This window comes from Arachis ipaensis, chromosome B09, assembly GCF_000816755.2.
Source record: "Arachis ipaensis cultivar K30076 chromosome B09, Araip1.1, whole genome shotgun sequence".
Classification (NCBI taxonomy): domain Eukaryota; kingdom Viridiplantae; phylum Streptophyta; class Magnoliopsida; order Fabales; family Fabaceae; genus Arachis; species Arachis ipaensis.
The window spans coordinates 3,091,846-3,106,404 of record NC_029793.2 but is presented as its reverse complement, the minus strand read 5'-3'; the positions used below and the strand labels follow the sequence as shown (position 1 = coordinate 3,106,404).

The 14,559-nt window shown below is 33.0% G+C and overlaps 1 protein-coding gene across 10 annotated transcripts; it reads right to left on the bottom strand.

Moving 5' to 3' along the window:
* On the bottom strand, positions 286-14,470 carry LOC107617580 (pathogenesis-related protein 5). Of its 10 annotated transcripts, XM_021110889.1 has the most exons (13): positions 14,334-14,470; positions 12,790-12,984; positions 10,805-11,495; positions 2,983-3,806; positions 2,812-2,856; positions 2,623-2,667; positions 2,482-2,502; positions 2,086-2,178; positions 1,777-1,988; positions 1,496-1,706; positions 1,176-1,413; positions 938-1,091; positions 286-850 (listed from the first exon to the last, which is right to left on the bottom strand). In XM_021110889.1, exons 3-13 carry the CDS (start codon positions 11,143-11,145, stop codon positions 542-544), a joined length of 2,493 nt encoding a protein of 830 aa, XP_020966548.1. In that variant the 5' UTR covers positions 11,146-11,495; positions 12,790-12,984; positions 14,334-14,470; the 3' UTR covers positions 286-541. The 10 variants fall into 10 exon arrangements, 9 of the variants coding, with proteins under 9 accessions (XP_020966548.1, XP_016174849.1, XP_016174850.1 ...); XM_016319363.2 differs by lacking the exons at positions 12,790-12,984; positions 14,334-14,470 and adding an exon at positions 11,829-12,031; XM_016319364.2 differs by lacking the exons at positions 12,790-12,984; positions 14,334-14,470 and adding an exon at positions 11,829-12,031 and having other exon boundaries at positions 2,623-2,664.

The following is a 14,559-nucleotide window of genomic DNA, read 5'->3' as shown; positions in this document are numbered from 1 at the left end:
ATAGAGAATTAACTTTCAGTTACTTAACATTAACTAATTTTGTTGCAAAATTTATAATTTAATGTCTAAAATTAAAGAATTATAATTTAGTATTTAAAATTTAAGATAAATAAATTTTTTTAAAAAAAATTAGCCAATATTGACTAAAAATTAACGAAATTCAAAGGTTAGGCCGTCTAAAGTAGAAAGTGTTACGTTTTTATGGAGTAGCATCCTTTTTTATTATCCACAAGGACTATGTTCGCAGCCACTAGTATAAAATGAAATATAAATACACGTTGAAAATAAATTAAATCACACATGTATCCACAATGTTAGTATTTCAGCAATATCATTCAAAAGATAGGTGACAACATCTATGTTAACATTTGAAAGATTAATGACAACATCTATCATAGTAGGTCTATATGTTGATCGTCTTTGTACACAATAATTAACCCATTTTTTTTTCCTCAGCAAAAAGCATGAAACAGTTATGAATGAAGAGTAACTTTGCCACTGCACTAATTAATTATCTAAATATTCCTCAAATTGCCATGTTTCATCTGCCATCCACATCAGATAATGTTAAACTATTTTTGGAGAAAATTTCTTGTGTGTTAGTATGCAATTGTTGTTGGTTTGTATCAACATTGATGAAGAATGCTGGCTGCTTTGGCTGAGCAAGTTGGATAGCATCATTTGACAAAAAAGAGACAACATCAACCATGGTGGGTCTATCTGTTGGAACGTTTTGCACACACAATAGGCCAATGTGGATACATCTCAATACTTCTTTAGGATTGCATGTTTCATTTAATCCATGGTCCATTAGCTCTAGAGCTTTACCTTCATTCCATAACTTCCATGCCTATAAGAAACTTAACATTGTTTATAAACTCTAAAATTGAGATAGTTGGAACTTGAATTTGATACACAAGAAGCTTTGAAGACTTACATTTCCAATGAGATTGAGTAGTGGAAAATCAGGGTTATAAGAGGAGTTATTCTTTTTTGCACTGAGAATCTCTAGCAGCAATACACCAAAGCTGAAAACGTCTACTTTTGGGGAGACGACGCCATTTAACATATACTCTGGAGACATGTAACCACTGAAAGTGATAACATACATAAGTATAAATATGTCATAGCATTTGAGACTAAAAAAGAGGTTATCAATGATTTTGCATACTTACTGTGTTCCAACAATTCGGTTTGTTTTTTCTTCAGAACCTGTTAGTCCTAGTATTCTAGCCATGCCAAAATCCGATATCTTAGGTTTCATCTCATCGTCAAGTAATATGTTGCCGGCTTTCAAATCACGATGAATCACTTTTAGCCTTGAATACTTGTGAAGATATAATAGTCCTTGAGCAATGCCTTCTATGATGTTAAGCCGCTTTTCCCAATCCAAAACATTCCTTCTTTCTGAATCTATTTGAGAACATAATGCATACTAATAAGCAATAAAACTTGTTAGGCTCATTCAAAAGTTAAGATAAAGAAGAAAGGCTACCAAATAAGTGCAAGTCTAAGCTTCCGTTGGACATGTACTCATAGACCAACATTCTCTCTTCTCTTTGGATGCAGAGCCCTATAAGCTTCACAAGATTAGTGTGCTGCAGTTTTGCAATGAGTTTAGCTTCATTCTTAAACTCTGTTAACCCTTGACCCGAACTTGTAGAGAGTCGCTTTATCGCAATTTCTTGTTGGTTTGTCAATCTACCCTGAAAGTGTCATGACATTACATACTTTCTTATGTAGATGGTTTCTAAACTTAATGCATCTAGGCAATACCATATAAACAGGTCCAAATCCTCCTTCACCAAGCTTATTTGAGCTTGAGAAATTGTTTGTAGCAGCGACCATGCTTTCAAAACTGAATATTTCAATCTCATCGCCTGCATTAGCCTCTCTTTTAAACTTTTTTGCTATGTAATTCATCCTGGAAAGCATTGCAGCACCTCCAATGTCATGTATTAGCTTCCTTTGCCTGTTTCTTGTATCCACTAGTGAAATGAAAATGGAGTTACATAGTATTCTTACTCTACAAGTCATCATAAGTTACTTGAGGATTAAAATTAGAAGGTATAAAGTGGTGATTACCTTCTGCTTTGTACTTCCTCCAACATACACAGCTCAAGTAGCAAATTAAACATATTGTAATGGCAGCTCCCACGCCAATAACTATCCTTATAACTGCAACTCATCAGAGGACAATATGCAGGTTGTGAAAGTATTTATGGCAACAATTTGAATTTACTTTCAAAGATCAGAAAACTATTGCAAAGAGACAACTGTGGATACTCCTCTAATCCTCTTCATCATTGCTTTTGATTTTTTATTATCATAGTTGTTTTAGCTTATTTGATTTCTGCAGTTAGCAACTATTGATTTACTGGTGACTAAACAGTAAATTAAATAACGAATTTTGTTCTAAAAGTGTACATTTCTATGAATAGTTATGGTTGTTTAATTAACCACTAATTGTTGTTTGCTCACCTAGATGGCGTTTTCCATTTCCTGCATACCAACCACAAAAACAGAAAACATGAGATGGTGAATTTAGCAGATAAATAAAGCACCAAAGTTCTTCTAGAAGTGTAAAAGACTATAAACTGTAAAACACACAGTGTTGTTAACCTGCATGAGGTTTGATGCTTTCCACAGGAATGGGTGCTTTCCCTTTTTTTAATTTGTACAACCAACAAACAAAGAAATAGTGAATTAAGCAGGATTGAATAACAACTTAGTTTTCTTCTAGACACAAAGTATACAACACTATAAACTATTGTGATCTTTCTATTAAACCGTTAAGTGCTATACACTAACCTGTGTGGGTTTTGTTCCTTTTGGCAGGCGTGGATGCTTGAGCTCCTGCATGCCACCAACAAATAGAGAAAAAAAGTGAACTTCTTAGAACTAAACAACAACTTTTCTTCTTCAATAATGCATACAAATTGTGGTGGTGGTTGTGTCAAAGAGCAAGTGTTATTTGCTGACCTGTATCGAATTCGATGGAATCACTATATCTGCTCTTAACATCGCTGTATCTGTCCCACAACATTATGCCTCCATAATTAGATGAGTTCCTTATGATAGGAAGGACCTGAGAATTTAACAAATTTGCAGGAATATAGCCAGATGCAGCTTCATCAGAAGATGCTGGCAACCCCAGAAATATTTTCTTCACTTTCAAATTGCTCCATTGGTGCCATGCATTTATGAAGCCACTAGTACTGCTACTCACAAAATTGCATGGAGGATTGTTGTAGAATTGTACCGAAAGATAATCGAAATATCCACTACTAAAGGTAGAGTTCTCAGCACTAACAAGGGGGCATTGAGGAGCTGCACCTATAGAAACATTTTGTGTTGAGTTGGACTTGAGGTAACGTGCAAGGTCCATCCAGTATATTGAGTATCCATTATCACCTGGGTTGAATTCTATCCCATCTAACACTGCATCCCCAAGAGGGCGCGAAGATGAGTTACCACCCAAGAAATTGTTCCAGAGATAATCAGAAACATTTTTAGCATCTTTAGAAGAAGTCAATTGGGATGTACTGGATCCTCCTCCGATCGAGAGCATGACCTTGATCCCTTGCTTCTGGCAACTTTTGATATCTAAGCTAAGACCAGTGCACCCTTTTGAAGAATGATTACAATGTCCTGCCAGGTTTAGTACCGGGGTTTCACCATTTCCAAATGTGGTAAGGAATGCTATGTTTACATAGGAGTACTTTCTTGATTCACATGTATTAGCAAGAGTTCCCTCATTACTATTTTGGCCCCAGTAAACACCAATATCATCAGCTTTTGTAGTGCTAATCAAGACACAAAAAAGGAAGTAAATGAGCAATAGTACATAGGAAAGATGAAGATTAACTCTGACCATGTATGGTCTCTATTTAGTCATCAAAGTCAGACAAATAAAATTAAGGATGAGATGTCATTAAATTGCAGGAGATGAATTAGATTTCAACTTGGTATGTCTTGAAAATTGTGGTTGCTAAAATCAAAGATCCACAGAACCTGTTCTGTCAATATATAACAAAACATTAGGCAAAAAGAACTCATTGCAATTTGCCAAAAGGTCCATATCTTTTTTTTAGCAGATAATTCTAATAAAGTTTTACTGCAATATCTTCAGAGTCTTCAATGCACTGGGGTGAATGGTTGTATAACATATTCACCAGGGATATTTCTATAAGTTAATCAATTTATCACTGATTTAGTAAACAAACGTATAACTATTTCTAAATAAGCAACTTCTGAAACGCAAAAACTGAAAAAGACTGAAACACTTTTTATATTAATTAATTGAGCTATAAGCAAGAAAAACAGCAAAGCTCTTTCTTTTTTAATTCATGATGAGATGCAAGCATAGTCAACATCCTCAATAGGTAATAAGAGAAATGCAAAAGAAAGAACTTTGAGTTTATGCTGGAGAATGATTGAAGTGAATCTGTGAAAATTAGGGATTGAAGCATCACGGTACCTTTACTTGGTTCACAATAGTTGAAGCTTCAGCGTCAAAACTAAGAAGGATCTGAATCGCTAATACCAGAAACCACAAAGTAAGTCTCAACACACCGCACTTTGACTTTATGCGCATTTCACTTCTATGATTTGGAAAATCATGTTCATACTTGGACCCGTTCTTTGACTTTTTTAGGTCAAATTGGGATTGGAATCTCAATGTCACTGTGCCATTAATTTAGACAAAAAAATTCAACACGTAAATCACCAAATACGAGAAAACTTTTGCCTTTTAAGCTGGTTTTTGAAGTTTAGTTACTATTCTATTCAATTCGTAATCTGTGTAGTCTAACAGCTAATAATCATAATCATAGATACTAGGTTTTTCTGTGTTTTTTAAGTTGCTTCAGGATGCAGATTAGATTAATGATTAGTACCAAATCATGAATTTAAAAAAAGAAATTAAATATTAGAGATCTTATGCTCAAAGTCAAAGCAAAAACATACTGGGTTGTTGTGTGTTTTTCAAAATGATAAGCATTTATTTCTTGAAAGAAGAGTGCTTCTGCACTGATAAGTGATAACCAAAGAGGCCATTGTTATCAAACTCTCGAGTTTACGAGTTTAGATATGAAATCGAGTTGGCTCCGACATAGACTTTATCCTAAGTAAACTTGGCTAGACTCGGTCAAACTCAGACAAACTCGTAAGTTTAGGACCAAGTTAGCGAGTTTGTGTTTTTCTTTATTTTTTTTTCAAAAGAGCCTCATTTTGAAACCCAAAAAAAAAATTATTAGGGTTTTGATAACACTCTCAAAAAACGAAAGAAAACTCATTCACAACTCACTCATATGTGTCGTTACTCTCAAGTCTCACTTTTTCTATGTTCTGTCGCAGTCGCTGTTCCCCGTCGAGCTGTCATTGTTCGCCTGCGTCTGCTACCTATGCTCTGATTTGCGCCATTGTCTTTGTGAATTTTACCTATGTTGCCCTCTGTTTTGTATTTCTTCACATCTCCACTATCCGCAACTCCATTGTGCTATCTCCACTATGCTCTGGTTTGCATCGTCATGAAATCTATGACTCTTTGTCGCCGTCGTTTCGTGCTGTGCTGCTGCACCCTTGTCTTCGATCTACTGTTGTTGGGACTTTGCCCCCTTCTTTTCTTCTGTATCTTCTATTTATTGTTTATGTTAGATGGCCAGATGGTTCATCCATTCATGGCTGATTAGTAATTAATTATTTTGACTAGAGTTAATTTGATTATTTGATATTGTTCGATGTTGAATTAAAGATTTAGTATTACAGATTTAGAATTTTTAATTTTGTGTGTTCTATGTTGTATTTGTATAAGAATAATTATAGAGGATTTGAATGTGTATTTTAAAATATTTGTTATAATGTGTGCTGTTATTTTAATTTATTATGTGCTTTAAGATTGATATTATTAATTTTGAAGGGTTAGAATTGAGTAAATATACATTATGTATGAATATATATAAAACAGGTGAACTCATACGAGTCTACGAGTTAACTCGCGAGTCAAGTCTAGGTCAGACGAGTTTACTTAGACTCGCGAGTTTGATAATCTTGAAAGAGGCAAAGACAGATTTTCATGGCTGATATTTTGTTGTTATAGATATAACTATGTTGTCTTTTTCTATGCTTAAACTTTTGAGATGAATGGTTTTATAATATGGTATTAAACTTCTATATCTGAAGGTCAAGAGTATTCGATCTTTAGTGACTATTCATATTGTCTCTTCTATCAGCTTAAATTTTTAAGACAAATGATTTAAGGATATAAGCTTTTGAATTTTAAGTACAAATATTCTTTGGGTACAACCCTTCTCTATACTCTTAATTTATCATATTATTTTATATATGTAAACTATGATTATTCTTGCATTCCACATATAGCTATGAGATATGGTGGATAGGATTTAGCAAAATTTTGATACTTTTCATTTACAATACCGTTAGGCAAATATATTATCCTTGCTGAGATTAAGATAGCAAATTTTTAGGTTGTAAAGTAAATTGTAATTTTTAGCATTTTTGAATCTTTGAATTAAATTTAAAATTCAGATATTACGTGCAAAAATTACAATGTGTCAGATTATGTTCTTTAATTTGTATTACTATTTTGTCTTTTTTAATTTGGCATGTGTCAAGTCAAGACTCCAGATAACCGAAAACATGAGAAAAATTAGTAATTGAGTATTATTAAATTAAATTTCATATGATGGTTCAAGATAAATATGATTATCTATCTGTATAGGTCCTTTTTTAATCATTACTATCCTAAAAACTGAAGCAGAAATGAAGGAGATGTAATTGAAAGTCATTTTGAATTCCACTATGGTCAAGTATGATGGTTTATAATGTTTTGAATTGATCTAAAGATCTAACATGATGGTTTATAATGTATATCACCTCTGTGTCATGTAATATAATGTAAATGTATCTCTAAGGCTTCTAAAACTATATAGTTATCATTGATCAGTTTCTTAAACTTAAGTTTAGTATTATCATATTATAATGTCTTTTTATTTGGGTTGGTCTTTGTGTGTTATTTTTATTATTATTATTATTCATTGAATCTTTTCTATATCAATTATCATATCAAGATTAGACTATGATTTTTTTTTTCAAATAATACTTAAACAAGATAAAAAAAATATCTTATCAAATGGTCCTTATATTGATTCATTTCTCCTTTCACCTTATAAATAAAAATAAATGAACTTTTCTAGCATTAGCACAAAATCTAAATTTGAATAGTAAAAAAAAAAAATCATGCATCATATGTACTCATCAAATCAATAGATTAATATGCACTTAATTCAACTAGAAAGTTATTTTTTATTTTTTTACGGTATCTCCTTTTTGATAGATTAAAGTCTAATTCGTCGCAGTACTGAACTTCATTTAAGAGTTTATTGTTGGCCAATAAATTACTATATGCACAAGACGGGATTCGAACCCTCAACATTTATTTAAGCGAGCTAATAAGCTCATCAGTAGACTAACCCAATTTGGTTCAATTAGAAAATTAAGGTCTTATTTGAATTCAAAAAATCATCGACCCTTGTTGGGTTTAACATTTTTATACACCAGTAATGGGTACGATAATCATATTCATATGTGCCTTATTATGTGATCATAATACACTAAAATAATATGGATTATGGTAGGTAATCAATAAATTTTTTGAACAACATAAACAATCACCAATCAAATCAAAACACACTAGACCTCTAAATTACTTATCTAAATCTTAATATTAGAATAATCATTTGCACACCTAGTAAAATAAACATCAAATATATCTATTGTTCACATTATTTAGTATTTTCATTATCTACCTATACTTTTCCAAATAATATTTATACACAGCTAAGTGTGCACTTGAAAAATATACTATCAGCAGATACAACTCATTTATATGAAGTTGCGTGATTTTACAAAATAGCCCCACTCGACCAACCAAGTGAAAACGAAGACGTTAGGCAACGTTTGTTTATTGTTTTTTAAATATATATATGGACGCAGACACAAATACACAAAGAGACATATACACAAAAATATACAAATTTTTTTATTGTGTTTAGTAATATTGGACAAAACACACCAATATAAATTAAATATCAATTTTATTCCTACATTACCACCAATACTTTATCACTACCACTACAATCACTATTACTTTTCAGTTTTTACCATCACCACCATTTAACATTAATCTAAATTATTTTCAACAAGAACCCTTTCAATAATCAATTCAACTATTTTTTTAGAAAAAAAATTTAAATTTGAAAAAAAATTTATTACAGGAAAAAATTTCTTTTTCCACGTTGTAACAATCTCCTCTTATTCTTTAAATCTGAAAAACAAATCTAAAAAAATAGATATGAAAAATTTTGAATCACGTAGAGAGATGAATGAGAAGGAGAGAACGAAGGTGGAATAGAAGACAGAGAGAGAAATGAGAAAGAGAGGACGACGATGGAATAGAGGCGAAAAAGCGAATGAGAAGGGGAGAACAAAGGTAGAGCAGAGGCGGAGAAAGGAGGGAGGCCAGGAGAGGAGGAAGAAGGTAGAGTAGACGCAGAGAGAAGAGTGAGAAGAGGAAGACGAAGAGAGGAGAGTGCGACGGCAATGGCGGTAGCAGTGGCAGAGAAAAAGGACAATGACAAAGGAAAAAAGGGAAAAGGAGGAGAGAAAAGGAGGAGGATAGAATCTGAACAGAAAATGAAAAAGGAAAAGAAGAAAGATGGATTAAAGTTAGGAATAAGAGTGGCATTTTAAAAAATTACTAAGGATAAAAGAGTAAAGATTTGTGTCTTATTCAATGTGTCTCAGTGTCTCATCTTTTTTTAAGGACACCAAATATATGTATTTTATGTATATTTGTGTGTCACCGTGTTCTTCAAAAATTTTTCAAAAATCCGTATCTCAGCAAACAAATAGTAGACGTGTATCACCATATCTATGTATTAGTATCTGTGTCCCATCAAACAAATACAACCTTAAAAAACAACAGAATAGTAACTGTACTTGCAACTTGCAAATGCAAGTGTCCAACCCAACGTTCATCTTTACAAATCTCAAAGCCAGTCAGTAGCAGGAAGCTTTTAGGGTGGTGAAAGTATTTTAAGGTCCTTAAGGTAGCGTTTGTTTTGAGATACTGAAACAGAGATTGAGAGACTGAGACTCAGTATCATATTTGTTGATTCAGAGACTGATACTAAAATTTCTGTCTCTATCTCTAAAATTTCAGTATTACAGTACCTCCAAAAAATAGGAACATAGGAGACTAAAATTTTTAGAGATAGAGAATGAAAGTCTAAAACTTTAATAACATTTTATACCTAAAATATCCTCATTTCAATTAATTAATTCCAATTTTACCTTTTGTGTAAATTAAATTAGAGTTTCATTCTTGTTTCAATTTCTATTTCCTACTTTGCACCAAACAGAATACTGAGATTTATTTCAATTTCTGTCTCTTAGTCTCTATATTTCAGTCTCAGTCTTTTCATCTCTATCTCTCCACCAAACGCTACCTTATAAGGACCAGGATATGTTAAGGAATTTAAAAAAATTTAGGGGTCGATTTATAAATATGACAATTTAGCATTAGCCTCCATTATTGTTGATGTGGACCGAAAATTATATCCTTAACTCCAATTAACGTTGATGTGATCAGAAATATTAAAATCAATGAAAGTAATAAACGGTGTTATTTCGTTTCTTGATTTCAATTGCAATGCTCGTCGTTCAGCCACCGCAGAACTAAGAACCCAGAGCAGTAAATCAACTTTACCCACTTCCGATCAATAGTGAAAAACGATAAAGAATCTCCTCCTTAAATGAAAAATAACCCAATTAATGACAGTGTTCAACGACACACTAACGCTTTCATTTTCCATCCCTTACCAGCAACAAATGATGAGATTGGTGAAAGTGTTCTTCGTTAATTTCTATAGAATATTGGGATCAGAAGTTTGAGGCAGCAAGTAAAAAGACGGAAATATAGCTGAAAAAGAAAGCGAGACCGATCAACTTAATGGAGTCATAAATTGAAGAACGGTCTAGAAGAAGTCATCATCATATCAGCAGAGGAAGTTTTCCTCAACCAAAACTCAAAGTCACCTCCTTCCGAGGTCATCAACGGGAGAGGATGGAAGGAAGATGCATTTGAATTTATTCCCCTTCAGTTAGTAGTTAGAGTTTAGGTGAGAGAATTAAAGTATTATGTTGAGATAATTATTTTGGGTGTGGTGTTCTTTTTTTGTGTTCTTCAACAGTATGGTGTTCTGGGTTTAGTTGGTGTGGTACACTCTAATCCAAAACAAAAAAAATCCCTTTAATCCAAGTAGCATTAACAATAAATCATGGCAAAAAAAAAAATATGCCCAACTGGACATTTTTAACAATTGTTGAAAAAAAATTTAAAATAATTTTATATAAATTTAAATCTTTTAAATTTTAAATTTTTATTTTAAAAGATAAAAATATAAAATATGATCTTTTATTTTTAAATATTTTTTTTTTATATTTTTTTTTATCCTATCTATAAATAAAATAATGAAAAATCACATCTTATCTTTTAAAATAAAATTCAAAATTTAAAAGATTCAAATTTATATACGGCTTACTTCTCATCCACTTATATAGCATCTTTTACTTTTGACCTTAAAGGTCCAACTTTCACACCATAGACAATTCCATTCCATAATTGCATGTATATAGTATGTAACAAATAGTGAACCTAATTAAAAGGACTAAACTACCCTTTAAAACCATTAAGCTTTAAGGAGTGTTGCGGATTACTAACCTTGTACTAGGGGCAGGGCAAAAGGTAATTGTGTAATCGGCATTCGCGCAAGTAAACGTGCTGGTCTTGTCGTCGTACGCGTAGCTATAGGCGCGTGGGCAAACGCTCTTGAATATTCGCGAGTAACTCGTTGGCTTGCAAGTCTCCGCCGTCTCATACGCGCCGGTGCAGCAATATTGAGGCGAACGGAACGCTTCACACGCGCTTTTACACGCGACTCCTTGTTTTCCATCCTCACTCATAACCCTCAGCTCCGAAGGACACGCGCCGTTCAAATCTCCAACGCATCCCGTGGCGGTGCAGTTTCCGGCGGAGGATCCGCCGATGGGTGCCACCAGCATGGGGACGTTGTAGCCGTCGACGAGGCTGACGTCGAAAAAATCGAGGCCGCCAAAGCTGCCAAGGGTGAACTCGGCCAGCGTGGCACCCGTGGCGCCGTTGCCGGAGCACTCAAGCTTTCCTGAGCCGCAGTCGCCAGTGACGCAGGAGAATTTCCCTGTGGAGTTTTGGGAGCAGAGGGTTCGGCCCCAGAAGCGGCCGCTCCAGCCAGCTGCGGCGGTGACTGGAGTGGACTTACCGGGTTGGAGGACGAAGCCGGTGGTGGAGAGAGGGGCTCCGGCGTTAGATTGAATTCCCGGCCACACTGTGTAGTCACATTTGTTAACCAATGTGAATTTGGTTGCAATTACTCCTGCATAATCAATATTCAATCATTCAAAAATCAAAACTGATTATTTCATCCTAATCAAATTGCCTACCAACTTTAGTTGTAATGTCAAATCATTTTACGGATTCAATGGTCATTCATGTTAACATGTTAGTCTTATTTGGTGGATTGTATAAATCTAGGTTGCACTATGTGCATAAAGTAACTTTTTATTTCATTAATTAATAATTAGTAGGAGTTTTATATAATTAAATGTTATAGGAGTATATTATTATTGTTAGAAATAAGTCGTAAAATAAATATATCAAAGGATGAAGAACAAAGATGGATGGGAGCATGGAGGTGTGATTTAATTACCTAATAATGAGAGATGAAGTGTTAATAACAAGGAAATGAATACCGAGACTTGACGATGATCCATATATAATACAAGGTGGGTGGGTTTGGGGAGAAGAAGAAGAGGAGGAGGTGATGAAGGAAGTTGTTGTTGCTTCTTCAAGTTGATGAGACAAAATAAAGGAGGGAAGAGATGAGAGAAGAATGGTATGAGTCTATGAGATCCAAACATTACTTATTTTTACCCTTTCCCTTTGTGGGTCCCTCCACCAGCTGACCAAAGTAACGTTGTTTCTTTCCTTCACTTCTTTTTATTTCTCATCATTAAACGGAAACATTCTTCTATCTCACTCCATAATTAAGAACTAGCTACATACTAGTTAATTACTCTACTTAATTTAGATAAAACTTTTTTTAATTATGTATATTAAAACTTTTTTTTATTATGTATATTATTATAAGAAGATGTTCATGTACGTCGATGTCCCTTCTTGAAATATGATATTTCAATAATTTTAACCATTTATATATAATAATTAAAAAAAATATAAAGTCCAAATTTGGCGAATCATATATGAACATGAAGGCTGGACCGTGCATGTAGGCATCGAACCGTTTTGTTTTTTTAACAAATTTTGTATGATTGAAGTTGTCAGTTTGTCGTTGTAGACAAATTTTAAAAGTCATTTTTTCCAACCGATATATGTAATATGTCTTGGCTGAGCTACACTAAAACATTTTTTGGATATAAAATGAAAAATGAGAGGAAAAAAATAAGAAAAATGAGAAAAAAATTAAAAAAAAAATATGTTGTTTAGATAAAAAAAAATAAATAAATAAAAGAAAAGAAAAATTTTCTTTTATAAAATACTTCCTCTGGAGTTCGTCCTTTCACATTTTTCATGCTTTCACAAGAGAATAAATAATGATGGTTACTTTCTTGAAAGAAGCATAATGGAAAAATTAAATGAACTAACCCAACCTTTACGTTCCAAGAACAAGAGTCAAGTCTTGCATGTGTGGTATGGTTCCACTCTCCAAGTCTTTGAGCAAGTCTATGTGAGTTTGTAATTATTGGTGGAGGAGTAACAAATACGTGTTGGAAAAAAATGTGTACCAATTTTTTTATCTGATTGAGATGTGTCAATGTGAACAGATCAAGTTGAAAGTAGCATCCCTTCAAGATACGCATAGCCAATGCAAAGCACCAAATTATTATAGTCAATGTCTAAGAACTTGCATCCTCAAGTTTAGGATTGAAAAAATTATTTTAAAATAAAATAATAAATAAATTATAAATAAACATCATAAAATATAATTATAGTCTAATATAAATTTTAAATATCTTCTAAATTTAAATATTACATGAAATGTCGTCAACCAAATCCATATGATCTTATCAAAATACAATCTCAAAAGTTAAATAATGAAAAGAAATATCTAAATATCATAAAGATTTATCAATCATCAAAATTCGCAAGAACTTGTTGCAGATTTACTTCAGTGAGACCATTTTTACCTTTATTTTTACCCTCTTAAGCATATGAATCAAGAGATGCAGTTTAAAAATCACTACTATCATTACCAAATATAAAAAATAGAACTTAACAGAACTAAAAAAAAAATCAACAACAAAAATTAAATCCCAACAATAAATAATCCATTAATCTAAAAGTATAATTACATAGTATAACTACCAACTTTGATGCCATGCCAATAATGTTTGCGATTTGTTAGTATATAAATAATTTTGATAAGTTGTTGATCACAATTAATAAGATTATGACTTTATTTCATACAATGTTAACAAATACAATAGCATCACATGTTGTCCCAAACTCCCAATATGCATGTCATATACATGTGTCAGTTTTCTTTAATATGCATGCAATTTATATGGTAGAAATAATAACATGGCTATTTTATACTCTATAAATCTAATATACACACGTGCACCGTCTAATACAGACTAATTAACCTCATATCGTTCCATTTGAAATAAAATACAAGAAGAATAGCTTTTATTAGATGCCATATATAACTTGGAGGAAAAGTAGTCATTAATTTCTAACTGTTGATGATGAAATCAATGGTGGGGAGTTTAGCCAAGAACAGATTGTGGTATATGCTTTATCTGTTGGGTGAATTGAATTCCAAAAAACATACTTGGATGGATCTAAGCAAGCACCTAAAATCTTGTTACACAAATAATCAATAACTATTTCAATGAAAATTCAAATTCAAATAATCACCCTTAAATTAATTTTTTTTTTTGGTGGCTCCCTTAAATTAATTTAAAAGTACAGCATAACAAATAATCACCCTAAATTAATTTAAAACAGGAACATAACAACAACAGCATAATAAATCACTGATCACAACTTTTAAAATTTAAAATATCACAAATTACTTAATTTCAGATTTAGAAATTACAAATCACTAATTAGAAACATTCAAAATTAAACTCAAAATCCTGAAACAGAATATCAGAGTCAACAAAAATCAGTAAATCACAGTGCCACTAACCTTTCACTAACAGCGGAAAGACGACGGCAACACCACGGACGACGTGCCAAACTAAAAGGGAAGGTCTCGCCGTATGGAATTGGGACAGGGGAAGGAGGAGGCTGCGGAGACGCCGACAACCACGGACGGCAGCGGCGGTTCCGTTCACAAAGCTGGGTTTTTGGTTTGGGAAGGAGCTAGGGCTTGCTGTGTGTTTCGATTTCGAAGGACGGGGTGTTTCGTGGGG